Source organism: Columba livia, chromosome 19 (assembly GCF_036013475.1).
Source record: "Columba livia isolate bColLiv1 breed racing homer chromosome 19, bColLiv1.pat.W.v2, whole genome shotgun sequence".
NCBI classification, from domain to species: Eukaryota; Metazoa; Chordata; class Aves; order Columbiformes; family Columbidae; genus Columba; species Columba livia.
In genome coordinates, this window is record NC_088620.1 from 7,834,870 (window position 1) to 7,853,441 (window position 18,572).

Here is an 18,572-nt window from a genome sequence, read left to right on the forward strand (position 1 = left end):
TCTGCACATGTCTCTACTGAGCTCTAGATCAGATTAAATGACAGTATTATGTACCTCCACAACTCATTTCTCTGTCCCAGACTAGTGCTATATGGCAAGTGCCCACGGCTGGTAATTTAAGGCTGCTTGTTCAGCAGTGGCCCTTCCCTGGAGTGCGATGAGCCATAAACAATTTCTACATTCAGAATGATCTTATTTCCTCCTTATGCACAAAGTATTGCCACTGACAGGACTGAGGAAGGAGAATTCCTGGCCAACTTGACATCCTTGTAGGCAACAACCTGCACCCTGTCTACCAGGATTACCACTGTGATGCTCATTACTTCTGCAGAACGGTTGATGCTTTGCCAGACATGACCTACACAGAGTGATCCTGTCTTCAGTATGATCCACCCATCCCCATACCAAAGGTTTCATGTGTTTTCCAATCATTGGAACTCACTGCATGACATACAAATTTAAACTGCCATTGATTACAGTTCACATTGATCAATAAGACTGTGGATGAGATGGTGGAAGAAGAAGTGGGTGGTATGTCCTAGTGTCTAGGTGGTCTTCTCTTGCAGAGAAATGAGGTGGGGAGAACCTCCACATGCAACTGTCTTGTAAATGCCTAACATGAACCTCACAGGAGTGTGAACCACAGACTTTGCTCTGGTTTGGCAGCAGCCCCCGAGCGAGTGGTACCTTAGTACTGACCTCACGGCACTACTGGTTGGGTAAGTCACCAACTAACATCAGCAACAATATGTGAACAGGGATGTTGAGTCAGACTGTAAACGGTGCATGACGTCTTGTTGAACCCTCCCTGCAGGTCCCACTTACACCTACCCATGAAGACCAACTATCACTTTGCTCCCTCTGCTTTCCAGAGGGTGAGGCTGCAATACCAGTTCCACCCATGCCAGGGCTCCAGCACCGAGCAAGTTGACTCATTGAGGAAAAAAACGAGCACTATTGCCAAGCCATTCTCAGAAGCACATATTGTGAACCTTGACTGCCCATTGCAAAACTTCCACAAAATCTGAAAGCCTTTCTGCGCCAAAGTTGAAAAACTTAAATAATAGCAGACCTATTTCATTTAATACTTGTGTGAATCAACATGCTACACAATGGTGTAGCACTGAATTCAGCCATGAATGGCTTCAGAGGGAAAGGTGAGCCTAAGAAAACCTTTGCAATTTGCACAAAGGGAAATTTGGAGCAACGTCACAGCAGTCAGTGGCATCACTTTTCATTTCCATCAATGTAAAGGAGAAAAGGAATCTGGTTTCTTGAGTTCATATCAGGACACCAGATGAGCAAGCCTGGGCTTAAAAGTCCTGCAGAACTGAAAGGCCACAGACAAAGGCATTAAGAAACACTTATTGTGATGTTCTTCTTTCTGTTTACAAGTCCCCTTGTGGTCTTCTTAAATGGCCAGGGAACATTTTTAGCCACCCCCTCCAGGCTCCAGATTATGCCTCGGTTAGCAGATCATCTGGGCAGCTCTCTCTGTCTGTAACCCTATATGAATGACTTCAGTGACAAACAATACAACCATTCACTTTTTATAAAAAAACAACCACTGCCACCAAATGTTTCCAATTTAAATATTTCTGGTTCTCTAGCTACTGGTTCCAATTTGGTATCAGCTACTGTCAGCTGTAAATCCCAATGAATTTTGGAGTCACAATCCTGAATTGAGTTCTGCAAATGCAGAATTAAGGAGGAGAATTGAATATCTCCAAGTAGGAAGTTTAGACAAAGAGCCCATCACATCCATTTTGGAGAATTGTGGGTTACAGAAGCTCTTGCATGGGTACTGCCATTTAACAGTGGTTAGTCATCACATGCTCCAGAAACTATGCATTTCTCCAGAAAGAAACAATATAGAACAACTAAGAATGAAATAATTTCTACTTTAACTCATGTGGATTCCTGACATAGGAGGAGAGCTTACCCCATTTTCTTGCAATCAGAACTGGGTGGCTTCGTTAAAGCTGCCTATTTCAAATCATCCCTGGTCTGCCCTAACTCCCCAAAAACACTTGAGAGTTGATTGCCAGAGAATGAGCCGGGCTTGACAAAAGCTGTGCAAGGAACCCAAGGACCACTCTAATGATTTACTGAGATATATATATACATATATATATATATATATATATATATATATATATGCAATGAACAAGTGCTGGTACCTGGGGTATTCCCTGGCAGCGTTTACTTTACTAGGTCCACCTCGGAATTCACCTGCTCCTGTTCTTGCTCTGGTAGTGTATAATTTCCTAAAGCAACATTTTCACACCAAGGTGAGTGCAAGAAGCAGTGGATTTCTTGCCCACATTCCACTGCCTGCAGGGTGTTAAAAAATACAGATCAAGACAGTTTCAGTGATGTCAAAAGCCCCGATCTTAGTTTCACATGCAGGCTGAAGATCTGCGCCAGTTCTTACTTTATTCAAATCCACTCTACCCATCCCTAATCTAAATGAGCTTAGTCATTAGCCTCTAAATCTTTATTTCTCTGTGCCAATATTGGCCCCAATTCAGCAAGGCACTTAAATATGTGCTTAACTTCAAAAGCACGGTTAAGTCCCACTGATAGATTTGACAACAGGGAGATGTAAGCAAATAGCTAAGGGCTTTGCTAAATTGGGGTCTTAGTGACACAATCCTAGAAACATTTGTATTTTAACATGTTTATAGAGAATTATAACAATTAAGTGGAACTCTTCCTTCCTCACATAAAAACAATCCAGGACTTCCTCTTTCGAACAGCTTACAGCAGCCAAACTTTCTTTTCCTAACCCTGGGGTCAAGCAGTTTTCCAAGAACTCATCTCTTAACATAGTGCCCTAATTTTTTGTTTCCTTCTTGATAACTCTGACACATATATATGCATAGGTGAGCACAAAAGCTCATGGTAGACACTTGTTATGAGAAGAGCCATAGCATTATCTATTGTACACAGGAAAAACTTCCTTTCCCTTAGTCCAGACCAGCTTGGGCTGCAGAAATGAAGCATAATTTGGTTTTGCTCTATACTGCCATACATACAACTCACACACGTGTAGCATCCTGAGGGTTTTAACAACAGATTTATCCTTACAATGGGTTTGTCTTGTCTGTAGAGATTCATCTGAAGGCAAAAAAAAGCAGGTTCTCCCTCTCTAATCCAAACAAATACGCAGCATTTTGAAAAACAAAGGCTGGTAGCCACATTTCTTGTTGTAGTAATTAAAAAAAAAAAGAAGTTTGAACTACAAAGGTGGCAATGAATTTATCTTCAGGCTTCAGCTAAAACAAACTGGTTTCCCTGTATTAACACAACATCTCAAAGAACATCTACCTGAATCCCTGGGGCTCGACAGGGACGGACGAACCTGTGCTGACTGTCCCACTGGAAGAAGGATCAAGTCCTTTCCGTTTCAGTGTTTGCCCTCAAATCTGGTCCATGAGGGTGACCAGAAGAGCGGCATCACCTACGGTCCCTTCTGCCATCTCACCACAGTACCATTAGGCCTGACTCTACTAACGACCCCAAAAAAAACTCAATTCAAATCCATAGGGTCTGGAATGAAGATAAACCCAGAGATTTACAGAAAACACTTGATCCAACCCCAGGGAAGCTGTGGGAGAAGGAGACGAACAAGCCAGCACATCCCCACCTCTGTCCAGGGCACATTCTCCCTGGGGACCGGCTCTGCCTGCAGAGATTTTCCTGCCCAGGGGGGTCCGTATTGAACCGATCGAGCTCTTCAAGCCCCCTGGCCCTGCCAGCGAGATCGAGTGCCGGGGCATCAGCAGCTCTGCAGGTCTCCCTGCTAGAGCCTGGCCAGGCAAACAAAGAAAACGCATCGCCTTCCGCTTTAATAAAAGCCAAATGATGCCGTTTGCCAATTACCAAAATGGGGCGAAGGTTAAAAACCCATTGAATTATAACACATGTCACGGACCAAAGCTTCTATGATTAACAGTTCTGTGAGAAATTCATTAATTTCGCCAGAAGCAAGCTGACAGAGATTGCGCTTAATGACAGAACGCAGGGCAGGGGAAAGGCAGCCGAATCAGAAAAGAGAAAGCTGCACTAAATCACAAAAGAGATGAAGGAAACACTTTTTTTTTGCCCCTTATAAAAAGAAAAAGAAAGAAAAAGAGTTATAAAGGGCGGTTGCATTTGTTCCGCTGCTGAAGATTTATCTTCATCATTTCTTGTTGGGGAAGCTGACAGCAGGGGAGAACAAGACAAAGAGAAGAGCTGGAGTGGGCTCTGGGGCTTGTTTGGGGCGTTGAGGGGTGCAGCTGGGAGGACGGTTCTGCACGGCGCCCAAGACGCGTTGGGTCTTGGTCTCCAATGCTGGTCCCCCCAGCTGCCAAACACCCCGATGTGTGCACTTATGGAGGAAGGTAAACCCCAAATCTCCCCTGCAAGAGGCAATTTTGCAGTCCTAACAGGGAGTTTGTGCCACAATATAAGCAAAGAAAGGCAAATCCTTTTGCTAACCGGAGAGCACAAGGAGCTGCACAACGTTGGGCACACACACCGGGGAGCCGCGGGCAAGCAGAGCGCACTCCAGGGGGAGGGAACCCTATCTTTATTACCAACACGGAGTTAATAGAGGATTAGAAAGCAAAAAACTCCTGAAATCCACAATTCTGATGGCTGAACTGGGGTGCCTACCTCTGTTTTCACGCCTCGCGCCTGCAGCTTCCAGGAGAGGAGCAAATGGCACCAGGCGGGATGGACGAGGGGATGCAGCAGGGAAATGTCCCTGTGGGATGGCAGCACCTCCCAAGGACTGTCTGGCCAGGGCTGGGAACACCCTGGATGAGGTTTCCTACCTGGTGAATAGGCCAAAAACCTGATTTCTGAGGAACTGCTGGCAAAGGCCGCCCCAGAGCACCAGGGCTTTCTCGCTGCTCGAGTGACCGCAGGGTGGGCAATTACATCTCTGCTCCTGCACACCCAATTTCACCGTCCACACCGTGAGGTTAAATGGGAAATAATAAAAGTATGATAATTTGAGCTATAAAGTGCAAGAGAAGAACTGAGCCGTTACATCCAATCTAAGGATGCAATGTGAGAATAAAGTGTGTTGTTTCTGCAGCACATCTCCAGCAGCGAGGTAAACCTCTGCTGAAAACAACAAAGAGCCCGTGGCCAGCTGCAGCAGGAAAAACAACAACTGGAAAAACACAACTGCAAAGTACAGAGTATTTTTTTTCAGACCTTCTATAAATGTCTTCAGAAGGATGGAATGGATTTTCAAAAGAGTTAACGATGACTGAGAACAACTTCCTATAAAGTTCAATGGGACTTTTGCATTTAAGCTCCTTTTCCTCTTTTAAAATATTAACTGTAACACATATTTTAAGAAAGAAGAGTGAGCGCATGTTTTATTTTTAGTTATTAAGTTGTCATTAACCCACGGGAGTGATCCATTCACCTCAAAATAAAAGCTGTATTAACTTTAAAGGGCCAATATATTTCTTTTCCCTCACATATTTAAAATCTGCACCCTCGCCTAGAAATACCTGTATCTGGCTATAAATCCTCTCCAACCAAAATAATTCTCTGTGAAGAGAGAGAAATAATATCTCTTGTAGAGAGAAGCCAAAAAGCAGTCAAAAATATCTATGTTGACCTAAGGAAAATGAAAGCGGTAAAGTTGATGCTTATATGTAGGAAGGAAAGTTACTCTAAACATTAAATATGTTTTTAAAAGAACATATTAGGGAAATGCATGCAGTGGGGAAAGGGAAGGAGGGAAGGATGGGCAGGGAGACTGTGAGTGTGGGGGGCAGAAACCACATCCAACTTCTGAACTGGTTAAGAAAAGATGTTTTAAAAGTTCCCTCTTTCTATGTTCTTCCTGGATTGGGTGAAATAATGAAGGAAAAAGATGGCAGGTGACAGCAGAGGTTGTTGGTTTTTACCTATTTCCTGCACAACTTGAAGTATGACCTTCCTTACATCACGGATACCTGAACTGCTTAAAGTTTCTTGTATAGAAGAAGAAAGTGTATATAGTCACCCAAAACAATCCCACTACAAGGTAAACTGGAGATTTTTCAGTCTAGCACTGTCATCAATGGAAAAAATCTCACTGATCTCAACTGGCTTTGGATCAGGGCTTTATTTCTGAGTTTCTAGTTCTGACATGGGAAACTTTATGATCAGTCCAGTCTTGTAACCTGCAAAATCTAGTGTTACTGGGAGCGAGTGAGGCTCTGGCGGAAGTTTTTGAGAACAAGGGGCTGAAATGGTTCAGTGCATCATGAAAACAAAACAACGGAAAAATAGAAACAAAGAAAAATTCAAGAAGAAAATAAAAGAGGCAAACGGCGGGTGATTCTTCTTCAAGAGATTCCTAAAGCTTAGTTTGCTGGGCTGCAGAGGCTCACTGAAGCTTTGCCTAAGGGGAATGCATTTTTTATTAAGGAAATAACTTTCTAAACGCAGAGCACTTCTAATTTCGTAAGTGACCAAATGGTTCAGTTCCTACTGAAAACGTGAGAGGGAGGAATGTGGTCCTGTGCCTCAGCACTGGTGCTTCTCACCATCTCCTTCCACTGGGACCTTCTCGCTCTTTTTTGTGTCCGGCTCCTGCGCTGGGATTTGGGCAAATTTCCACCAGCAGACTTCTCATCTGAAACTTGATCCTGCTGTCTTTGGGCCTCTGAATTTATACAACCTATTGCACAGAATGATCAGACTCCTCGAATCTAGGTCAGAACACACTGACTGGGTTGATTTAGCTACAGATATACTCCTCTTTTTTTTTTAAAAAAAAAGGAAAAATTTCCCTTCCCTCTCCCCCTTCTCTTTGCTGGAATAAAAGCAGGTCCTAAAAACAAGCCAGGACATTATCAAAAAACCTGACAGCCTGTTTAGGAGGCTGAGCAGAAGTTTGCTGGGGTATGCAACTTGGTTTTACTATTGCTCCCACTATGGTATGACGACTGCTCACAACTTTGAATTCACAAAGGGGAGGAAAAAAATGATTCTTTCAGGGGTTTTGCTAAATTCTCCCCTCTTCTTTTCACTGCCTTGCTGAAAGGATCCATGAAGCTGCCGCACCAGAGGCCATGAAAGGTCACAATCTCTGTGGGATGCTGTAAAGCAGAGACTGAGAGGGGTTGGTGGTGATCTATTGATGTGTCTGTAATAACAACAAGAATAAAACGGTAGCCATAAACCTTTCATCCTGGGGGGTCCCACAGAGCTTTTCAAAACGTGGGCCGGATCCAGAGAGGTACTGGGGCCCCTTCCCCAGCCGTAAAAGCACCATGAAAACTGGTGGCCAAGCACCCACCGCACGGGGCCGAGCACCTTGCAGGATCCGGCCCTTCTGGGGCACAAGCATCACTTTGTCTCTGCGCGACCGTTTCCGTGGGAGGTCCCTGTAGCACTTTAGCAGCACAAAGCAGTTTAGATCAAGGCTGGGGTGTGAGTGACAAAAGCGATGCCGTACCAGGGAATGTATGGAGAGTTAACTGGCCCCAATTCCAAGCTTGGGATAAAGGAGGGAGGAGAAGGGAAGAGGAAATAATTCACTAACAGTATCCCATGCGGGTTAAATGTCCCATCCATCCTGATCAATGAGAATACCGCTGTTTTTTTCCTCGGCGACACAAAAGGGTCAGCAGGGTTCAGCTGCTGTGTCCCTCCTGTCCCCCACAGACCCTGGTGCGGGGGTGGTGGGTGGCGAGGCAGGGGGACGGGGCTGCGGGCTCACCTCTGCTCCGCCGGGCTGTAGGTCTGTCCTCGCTGGCAGCTGCTGATGGTGATGGGGTCGAAGTTGTGGAAGGAACGCAGGGCCACCCCGGAGATGGCCACAAACTGGGAGCTGAAGCTAATGAGGACAGCCTGGGTGTGATAAAAAGGGTGACTGAGGTCATGGATGACGGGGATAATCAGCGGATTGTTCCTGCAGCTCAGGACGTGGACACCTGCCAGAGGAGAGACAAGATCAGAGGAAGGGTCAGACTTAACACAATCACTTTCTGAAAGCCGTGGGCACTTCAGAATCATTTCACCCATAGGAACAGCCCTATAGAGCTGAAAAGTTATGGAAAGCTGCCCGGAGGGGCTTCCCAAATCACTCTGGAGAGCTTAGCAGAGACGTATATCCCTCCAGACAGCTGAAGAAAGGCGGCCATTCTCTCCACGAGCGCGGCAGGCTCTCAGAGCAGTTTCTTTAGACCACAGCTACGTTTCTATTGTGCTCTGTTAAATCAGGAGCAACCATCACGGAGGAAGCGGAGTCGCGCTATTGTAAAACCGGCCTGGGAGGATAGTTGGAGCCTTTATACCGTGCATCAAACGGAGCCGGCAGGCTGGGTGGCTTTGTGCACCATAGGCAGTGCAGTGGTGGCTTGTTTGTCACTGTGCATGTCATTAGCACTCACAGTTCAACATTTTTGCATGAGCTCCACACCAACTGTGTCCAGTTTTGATGGCTTTCAGCCTAAAGGTATCTTGCTTTTTGCTAAAACAGGTAAAGATGGTTCTGGAGAGACAAACAAGGGTGATGGACCCACCGAGGATTTTACAGGTGAGCTCATTTTGAGAAGAAAATAATTGCATCTTGGGACAATAGAAGTGTCTCGAGTGCAAAGAAGCACCAGAGAGGTGACATGGAGACTTCTAAATCCCTTTTCTTCAGCAGAGAAGGCACTCAATGATAGTAGGGGAGAAATTCCCACCTTCAAGTAGAGGCAACCTCAATTCAAATGGGCCAAATCCATCTCAGGAGTAACTCAAAGGACAGACAGCCGTCCACTGGCCTCAGAATGCATTAATTGAGACTCAGGGCCTGACGGCTGACGGCACAGCCTTGCCTCCGCGGCTCCGTGGCATCGCTCCGAGGATCAGCTTGGCTCCAGCTCCACTCGTCTCACTGGAACTCCCAGCTTTGGCCCAGGCCCTTTGGCTACCCTGATACACTTACAAACTTGAAAAGAAAATAAATTCTATTTGCATGTTTAACTGGCTCGGGGACTTCTATTTTACTTTTTTTTTTTTTTCCTCCCAGTTCAGGTTTCTTGACTCAAAAAGGAAACAATAAAAAAGTTTTCACTTTTCTCCTTAGAAAGCGATTTCCTGCAAATTAAGACAGACTTCTGACCACTCTCTTTAAACATCTATCTCCCACCCTCTACTTAAAAAAATCTTCCTGTAATTAAAAAATTATATATATATATATACATATATATATATATATATATAAAAGCAAACCTCTACTTGTTTTGGTCTTTACCTGACCCTGAAATAACCTCCCTGTCTACTTTCCTCCCACAGGTCTTTTGATATCAGCTCCTTGTGGAATGGTGCACGTTTCTCACTTACAAACAGGTGCAGTTAATACTCAAAATCCCAGGTTCCCAAATTCTTTGGAAGTTTCTGCCTTCTCTGATGGAAAGCCAAGAAAGACCTTATGGTATGAGGCTGTTTATTCCGTTCCATTTCATTCCTCGCACTCAGGTGGTGTCCACAACAAAACAGACCCTCAGAGCTACACTGCTGGTGCCTTCTGACTCCAACAAGGTAAACGGGGGCTGAACAGGTCAGGTTCATTTAACTAACTGCCTTCATTAGTGAAAAAACCTGCTCAGGATAGCACAGGTGCCCATGGCAGGGGTGTTAGAGCTGTCTCCATGCTTGTTTCTGTAGCTCTGTACCCACCTATTCAACCCTTGCCAGCTCTTGCACAGCCCAGCATCTGAACCCCAGTGTCTGCAAGGGCTTTGAACTAACGGCACTGAGGGCTTTATATCCCAACATCTCTGTCTCCTACTAAGACTCAGAAGAAGCTTTTTCATTATTTTCTGGGAGTCTACACAGTAAAAACTTGCTCAGATCAAGGTGGGAAACTGCACTCCTGGATAGGCTGCATTTTGCTCATGGGAGTGTCTTTAGCACACTGAGGACTGATTAAACTTTAAATTATTGCTGCTTCCTTTTGGACATACTTTTAGCTTGCCACTAACTTCTGCTTAAGGCTGGCTGACTGTCTGCAGTCAATCCTGCACCCGGTGCCTGCCAAAGTTTGCATCCCCGCTGCCGTTTCTAGCTTGCCACGGTGATAATTCAAACACATCAAATACAATATCCAGGAAAAGGACTTAATGCCGCACCCAGAACTCAGACAAAACAGGGATTGGGATCCCTGTCTGAGTGAGCACTGCTGGGTAGCCCACCTACACCTCTCCTCAGCTCTAGGCCAGCCTCTTCTGAAAAGGTCAGAGGGGCTTTTCCATGATGAAGGGCAGCATTTCGGCTGTGAAGATCTCCAGGCGTCAGTCTGAGCCATGCCAGACTCATGTTGCAACTTCATTGAGGATTTCAAAACCTAAACCTCAGTTTCCTCTTTGCTCCTCTTTCTTGTTCTCTTTCCCTCACAATCTGTCTGTCTGTTTCTATAAAATGTCACGTTAAGTATTTGTTGGCATGCTTGTGCCTCCATCATTTATTTCTCAGAGGGAAAGAGCTATGTGCCACTGTTTTGCGAAAGGATGAGAAGACTAATCCAGGGGCTCTGGCAAACTGGGAGCTATCCTGACTCAACCTGCACAACTTGCTATGAATTTCAGTTTGTTCTTGGACAACAGAGACCACACATATTTTCCTTCTTTTCTTCCACACCCCACCAAATTATATGTTACTGTGGAGAGTCATCCAACACCTGTCACTTGTGTGTGTCCTTCCTTCTCATCACTACAAGGAACTTCATTTGAGTTTCAGCTTGTCAAAATTACAAAGGTATGGTAAAGAGAAAGCTGGAGGAAGGGGGTTATGTCTTCCTAAAAACTGCTCTCGGGATGACGTGGCCAGCACTCTTCCCAGTGGAAAAAAGGGGCAGGGGACATCTGGAAAAGGATCATCCAAGTCCTACCCTGACATGGAGCTGGGAGCTCAGGTGAGCTCCTTGGTGCCGGACCATAAATGCAGCCAGAACCAATTCACCAGACACAACTTGCCCAGGTTCAGGGACGTGTGTCCAGAGTAGAGACAAAAATGGTCTAACCTGGGACTTCAACACAACTAGCAGGTCCACAGCCTCTGTCATGCACATTTTCTTGAGGCCATGCAAGCATCCCACAAGGGCCACGGTGTCAGACCTTTATCAAACCTGAAATACTTTGCATTAAATAGCTATGGAAACCTCCTTTCAAGTAGGACTTGTGATCCACCCAACACCACAATGTGAAGCAGAAGCATTTGCTGCAGTAGCTGGTGCAGATCCCTCACTCCCTGCTACCAGCAGTTCATCTGTGTCACTGCCAATGTCTCTCCAGGTGGATGCTGTGCGTGAAACATTGAAATAGGGCTTATTTTAACGACTAAAGAGAAACTAAGCACTTCTGAACAAACGGTGAACAGGTATGGAGAAGCGTTTGTATAATATGGAGCATAATTTTCAACAAACCCTAGTGAAACTCAGGTCTTGGAGCATTAAGCAAGCACTTTTTTTTGTTTGATCCTGGAAAAACCGAGCAGGAGTATTGGTCAGCTTGTGAATGTGGGTACCAAGAGATGAAGTAAGCAATAAAGAGGGAGTTGAACAAAGTACAATCTTACCAAGATCATGGCTTTGCTCTTTGGTATCAAACAGCTGCACGCCGATGGTCTCCTGCTTCTGATCCAGGTAATAGGTCCCATCAGTGACCAAGTGAACTAGGACTGCCGCAGCTACCATAGGCTGGGAAAAATAAGCCTGGGAAAACAAAAGACCCACAAAGGCTGAGTTGGGGAACTGTGGTGGGCTTTAAAAAAACCCCAAGAGATAGCGCAGGACTTTTAAAATAGCAATTCCCATCTCAGGTCACACAGAAGTCTTCTCTTTCAATCCCTCCTATACAAACTAGATAAACTTGAGCCAAACAACCCTGCAGCTGGAGGCTGTAACCTCTCAGAAACTCAATAGCCTTGTCACAGGAGGGGACTTCACCACTGACTCTCTAGACAGTGCTCAGAGACTTTGTTTTGCTATTTTGCACTAAACACACTTCAAAGGAAGGAGCAGCTTGGCCCTGGGAAGACTGTTTTATGATCTTTGGCCTATTGAAGAAACTTTGTACAGGCAGGCAAAGAGGAGACTTCTGAATGAGATGTGCACGCCCTACCTTCAGCCAGAAAATGGTCTGTGTCATGTGGGAGTACTGGAAGTTGGCCGTGCAGGGATACCAGGCATACTGAGAGACACCATCGTTCAAGTCAATCACCTTCGTTCGACACATCTGTGGGAGGAAAAAGAAACACCAAAATAGGCACAGATGACAGTAAGGAAGGATTATGACTGTTTAGAGGAGGGAAAAAAGTCCACGCACATTGCTAGAATAAAATAATACACAATAGTGACATTTCTAAATACCACGAGATTATTCAGAAGTGAAGTTTCCAGGTCTTCCACATCAGTAAGAAAAATTTAACCATGAAAAGGAGCTAAAGGTTCACGGCAGTCAGACAGCAGCCAGCAGTTTCTTCTTAATTTGGTACAAGCTCTTTGACATAATTCAGAGCAACTTTGCTCCCACCCAACTGAACCACAATTCTTTCCATTGGAGTCCAAATGCCAATCACTTGTGAACGTACCAACTCGCAGCACAGACAGGCTGCAGATGCTCCTCACAGTGCTCAAGCAATGTCCTATTTAGACCTGCGTGTTCCTATAACCCCAGGGAAGCCACAGATGGTCAGGTAAACTTGGAAGCAAGCGTAGCCAGGAAAGTCCTATCTCTACAACCCAATTTAAGCAAACTAGTTTCCTGTTTTGTTAACTAGTTTCTAGTGCACCTATAGCACTTTCCATGGCAGGGAGCAGTGGAATCATAATCAAACTGCTTTGTTCAGTAAAGAACAAGTAGATGAATCCCAAGTGCTGGCGTGGATGAAAAGCTCAAAGAAGAAACACCAGAACTCCAGTACCAGAGAGCCTCACAGTGCTGTCAGTGTGAAAGGTGAGAAAACGAAGCTGCAAGAAATGTTAGGATTTACCCTGAAACCACACTGCTCAAAGAAGCTGCTTCAAAAAATGAAAATGCATGATCACAACATTCATTCCCTGAACAAAAACCAGGAAGGAAACGTCCACTGTGCAAAAGGCCACAACCGCATTAGAAGGACACTTCCAGCTGAGGCTCCAGGAGCATCTAAGGGCACCTGTCAAGATCCACAATGCTTTGGTGAACTCAGTGACTGTCATTACTAGAGGTGTGGGGAGAGAGGGAATACCTTATATAGTGGCAATGGAGCCATGAATACAACCCAAGAGGCCAAACCATGTCCAGCGGTTGTGCTGGCCACAGGAGAGCCCAACTGCTCACACCAACCACCTGCGTTAGGTACCAATTGGAGCCATGTCCTCTTGGGGATAGTTTCAGGTTTCCTTGCAAGACCAGAGGCTGAACTGAGCAATTAGGTGGTGATTTGCTGTCAGTAAAGCTGGTCCCATATGCTGTTTCCCTGATTATTAAACCGAAAAGAAAACCCCAAAGTGAAACAAGAGAATTAACACAGAGATTTTTAGCCGTTCCAAATCCTATGCCCATTCAGCAAATGTACATGGAACTGCTCTCCTGTTCTCAGCAGCCAAAGCCTGGGCAATGCAAGGAGAGCCTGGGATGGCTGCGAACGAGAAACCAGATTGGCTGAAAGTGAGGTAATCACCTCTATAATCTGAGTCCCTCAAGATCCAGTCCAGAGGAATCTATGGGCAAAACATAAATCAGCTTTAATGGGCTGGAAGAAGATTTTCAGTTTATTTATTTTTTAAAACAACTGGGACCAAGCTTCATTGAGGCTAGCCAGTGGATAGTGTTACATTTTACAGCAGAGCAAGGCTTTACATAAACTATCTTTGGCATTTGCAATCCAGGCCAGCAATTCGACATGTACCATTTCGCAATCCTCCCTTCTTGCATTTTCAGCAGCCTGTCTCTTGTTGGGAGCATGGTTTTTATTTTAATACCTCTCCAGCTAGGGAATTCATCTTACCCACATCTGCAGTTTATATGGTCAGAGAGCTCTTTTACATGAACAAAGGTCTCATTACTTTGATGTGATTTTGTTCTTATTCTTATATCTCCTCCTGCTCTATTGGTCCAAAAAGGTGGTCGAAAGAAACAAAAGTACCGACGTTTAGTGCATTTTAAGTGTCACTTAATGGATGAGTGAGAACCTGCATTAAGAACTCACCCAGACCTTCATGAAAAGTTTGAATCAAACCCAAAATAAACCCCTGCTGAGGTGGGTTGGAAATCTCTGATAACTTTTAAATGCCTTATTTGATTTGTGTGCCTGTGTGAACTCCAGCACTTTCTGCTTCTGCTTGAGAATATTAGCAAAAAATCTTAACATTGCATAAAGAGCCTGTGTTTGAGACATGTGCAATTGAAGTGTGCAGGCTCGGTAGACTGGTCGGGTTTGAACAGGTTAGATAAGCTTCCTCCTGCTGAGACTGATCCATCGGTACTCAGACAAGTGTTTTAAAGTGGTACTGGGGTAAAAAGTTCTTTTAAGAGAAGAGTATATTTGAGAATTGTGGAAAAAGTCTAACAGATATGACATCAGGAGTGGCTGCAAGAGCCTTTTCTACGCTAACTTCTGTCTAGTAAACCCAGCTCATGGCAAAAGAGTTCTTTAAGATTTGGTAACAATAACCTGATCGGATAAACAGTCCCTATCAGCTATCGACTCCACCATCTCAACAAGCTTTAACACATGACTTAAAATACATCCCTTTTCAGTTATACCCAGTTATTGAAGGCCACACCACAACTGCAAATTCTGAGAACTAGTTGGTGGCAGAATCTTCCACACCTCTGCCTTTACAGCATCCCTAGGAGATGGCAGCAGTGGGAAGGCACTTATAACTGCAATACCATCACTTCTAAGCTACAGGTTCCAATGGCCTGGAAGACAAAATAGCATCTCTCCTCATGGCTACAAATCCATAGGAATTCACACTTATGAGAAATAAATCATTTCTTAATGTACTCCAGTTTGCTACAGTGACGCAAAACAGCAGCTAAAGCACCTGACAGCTGTGGAGGGAAGAAGACATAGATGTACTTTTCATTTCAGGGTGTTACCAAACACTAAAGTATTTGCTTTGAAGAATGACGGAATCATGCAGGAGTCAAAGCTTCGCTCACTGGGGTTTATCCAGATTCTCAGACTCTCACAGCAACTGGGATCCACAGGAGCTTAGTATCTGCTCCAAAGTATTCGGGGACTATTTGTGTCTGCTTACTGGAAGCCCATGTCATACCCCTCCCTAGGAAGCTGCTTTCAATTAAAAGAGCTGATGTCTGTTCCTCTCGGAGGTTCTAATCCAGCTCGTCTCCCACCCACACATTTTGTACACAAACATCGAGAGACAGAATGAACAAGGCCAGAGAGCACTGTGGGATCTTCCCACAAGAGGGAATGCCTGGAGGATTCCCTTTGACTGATTTATACAACCCCTTGTCAATCACAGGGACAACATGTTCTTCAAACCGCCTCTCCTGTTTTCCTTCTCTTACTCAAGGGGGCCAAGGGATGTGTCAGAAGAAAGGGAAAAGTGATATATCGGAAGCACTTAGTTCATTGCCACATCCAAAACGCATTTACTCTTGCAATCAACTCCATTTCTTCATGGCATTTTCCTTCAAGGTAATACGGGAAAATTTGCTAAGACCAAATTTTGGAAAGCGCCCTTGTGATTGATTCCCAGCCATCCCATGACTTCAAGCAGCGTTCGGCTGCGTTGATGGGCTTCCACTGCAGACAAAGTGCAGGTTAAGGATCACTGATCCTGTGGGCTGGGCACTGGACCAGGTCTCACCCTGACTGTGCCCAGTGCGTGATCCCATTACAACTTCTGGGTGGCATGTGGCTTCTCCAGGCCCGAGGCCCCCATCTGTAGGACGAGGGTGATATTCCCCCAACTCACACGTGTGTCTTGAGGGTAAAAGCCATTAGCCACAAAAAGGTGCTCAGATGTTACAAAGAGAAGGGACAAACAAGCACGTACATGTGTGAAGGATACAGGAGTGGGTTGAATACAACCATCAGGCAAGCACAGCCAGACACCACAGGCTCTGTGTACACTGATGGTTCTTGTCTCTCAGATTGTAACATTAAAATAATTCTAAATGCTGCCATTTAAACTTGGGTGCTGCCCTACTCAGCTCTGGCATACGTGGTTGGGGTGGACGTGCCTCTCTGCGTACCCCCGGGCGGCTGCAAACAGAGCAAATCTCCAGCCTGCACATCTGTCTGCTCCCCAAATCCCATCTGTTGTCCCATGGTGGGGTTTCCTCCAGACCAGGTCATCAAGCTGAGTATGGCTGTGAAGGACCCTGGCGAGCACTCATCCATCAGGCATTAGAAAGCAACCTCCCTCTGATGGAGAGGGGTGGAAGTGGTGGTCATGCCCAAAATGTGAGGCTGTGGGTTTCTTGCAAAGAGCAACCACAGAACAAGCAGGAACAGGATCTGTTGGTAAAACCCACAGGACCATCTATTTGTGGAACACACAACATCCTGAGTGAGGTTGTACAAGTGCACAGAAAAACTCATGGGTTGATATGAAACCCATGGAGGCACAAACAGGACATAATTTGTTGCTTGAATATCCAGCTAAAGAACAGATTTCAACTGTAATACTGAAACGTAATTAATCTCCAATTTTTAGGCGACTGCTCTGCAGAATGTTATTTATATTTAACTCAACACATGCCAGAGAATCCCAACCATGACATAAGCAGCATTTTAACACATCCCTTACAGATGAAAACTTTCTCTTCCCATTGCCAGACAAGTGGGCTGGCAGTCACCCAAACCTTTTATTCTTAAATATGTTATTGTTCTTGCAGACCTAAGGTTAATCTTACCCAAGGATGAGAAACTATGGTGCAGTTGCTAAGTATCAGAAAGGTTCCTGCTTGTTTATTGCCCAATATTCTAAGGCAGCTTGACTGCCACATGGACACCACCCAGTTTGCCGACTGCAGCACAGACCTCCAATCTGTTCGGAAAGCTGTTGCTCTGTTGTTCTCATTTAGGCTGGGAATTGGGTTGGAGTTACAGAAAAAATGAAATTGCCCACATTAGTGAGCGCTGAACCATTAAAAAGGCCACCACTTGGGTTCCAATGAACACCTCAAAAATCAGCCAAGTTCTATGACCCTTTCAAACCTCAGGAGCCCACAGAGCTCAGACAAAAATTGTACACAAACAAGCTTAACTCAAGTGACATTGGAAATTTTGCTCTGGGTTTTCTTGTAGGTTCTGGTCAGAAATGCTTTAGGACTAGTCTCTTTAATGGTGTTCTGGATTTGTCCTGTCAGAAGATTTGAGACAACAGTTGTCTGTCCAACTATGCAAGTCATCGCTGAGGCATTTCAGACTGGCCTCTAAAACTTAAGGAAATCATTCAAAGTTACATATATTAAAATATTAATTCAAAGATATGTATATTAAAATTTTATGTGTGCTGATAATGAGTTTAAAATTTCTTGGTTTTGTAAAAAATTAAATAAAAACCCCAAATCTAAGATTCAGCAGCACAGATTATAAACATAAGACAATGACAAAAAGCTGTGTCCTCCCTCTTTCATTAACCTTCTTACCTTCTAGTCTGCTGCTTCTTCCTCAGCAGCAATTTTCCCTCACCTCTGATGCCCACAAACTGCAGCTTCTACTCCAAACCCCTCCTTGTCCTCTGTGTCTGATAAAGCAGATTTACTAAATTTCATGCTATTTGTCTGCTTTCGCCTGTTTTCGTCGGGGTACTTAAAGGCCCAATGGCAAAAGATGAAAAACTGCAGCACGTCCTGCTCCAGGACAAAGACGTCCAGGCAGGTGATCAACAGAAAAGCTTTATCAACTGGAAGCTGATAAAACCCCTGGTGTAACACACTGATGTTATATTACTCCCAGATTCAGTTGGCTCAGAAATAAGAGGAAATCTCGTCTGTCAGTTTTTCCTGTGTAATGAAGAACAGGGTTTGGCTGCGGGATTGGGAAGCAGATTACGTCTCTGGCAGGATGAAATAAAACTCCATTGCCAGTTGTTATGGCCAGTCCAGCACAGGCACTTCCCCATCAAATCTGGAGCAGTAGAAGTTGTCCGGACCTTGCAGACTTCGTATTCAATTAGCATGTTACTACAGCTTTCTCAGCACAATTTTCAGCTGAAAGTTTGGCTGGTAATTGGAAAGTGACCTTTATGTGTATGAAAACACTGCAGCCGATATGATGTAGCATCAATAGTCTGTCTGCAATGTGTGACAGGATGATAAATTCGTCTGTTTTACAATAAAAATGGTAGTGTTCATTTCCAAAGGAAAATTTCCTTGGGTAGAGTTTTGGATGCAACACCGGGCTGTGATTCAGAAATGAGTGGGAGATGCAATGGCTATTTTATTTTGTCATATAAGTTGGTTTAATTTCAGGAAAGCAAACAGGAGCTACAAGTATATTTGCATTAGATGATGGCCCAGATTGCATGTGTATTCAATGTGTGTTACTAACTTTAGCTTTCTCAAAAAAGTGCAGCTATTTGACTTCCAAAGAGTCTGTGTGAACAATGTATTTCA

General features: G+C 44.6%; 1 protein-coding gene across 3 annotated transcripts in view; it reads right to left on the minus strand.

Moving 5' to 3' along the window:
* PAPPA (pappalysin 1) overlaps positions 1–18,572 on the minus strand; it is a 174,609-nt gene that overhangs the window by 41,388 nt on the left and 114,649 nt on the right. For all 3 annotated transcript variants that reach the window (XM_065035947.1, XM_065035946.1, XM_005498388.4), the window contains exons 11-13: positions 12,111–12,224; positions 11,566–11,701; positions 7,721–7,934 (exon numbers count right to left, since the gene is read on the minus strand). In XM_065035947.1, coding sequence (XP_064892019.1) covers positions 7,721–7,934; positions 11,566–11,701; positions 12,111–12,224 — 464 coding nt within the window. The remainder of the gene's footprint in view (positions 1–7,720; positions 7,935–11,565; positions 11,702–12,110; positions 12,225–18,572) is intronic.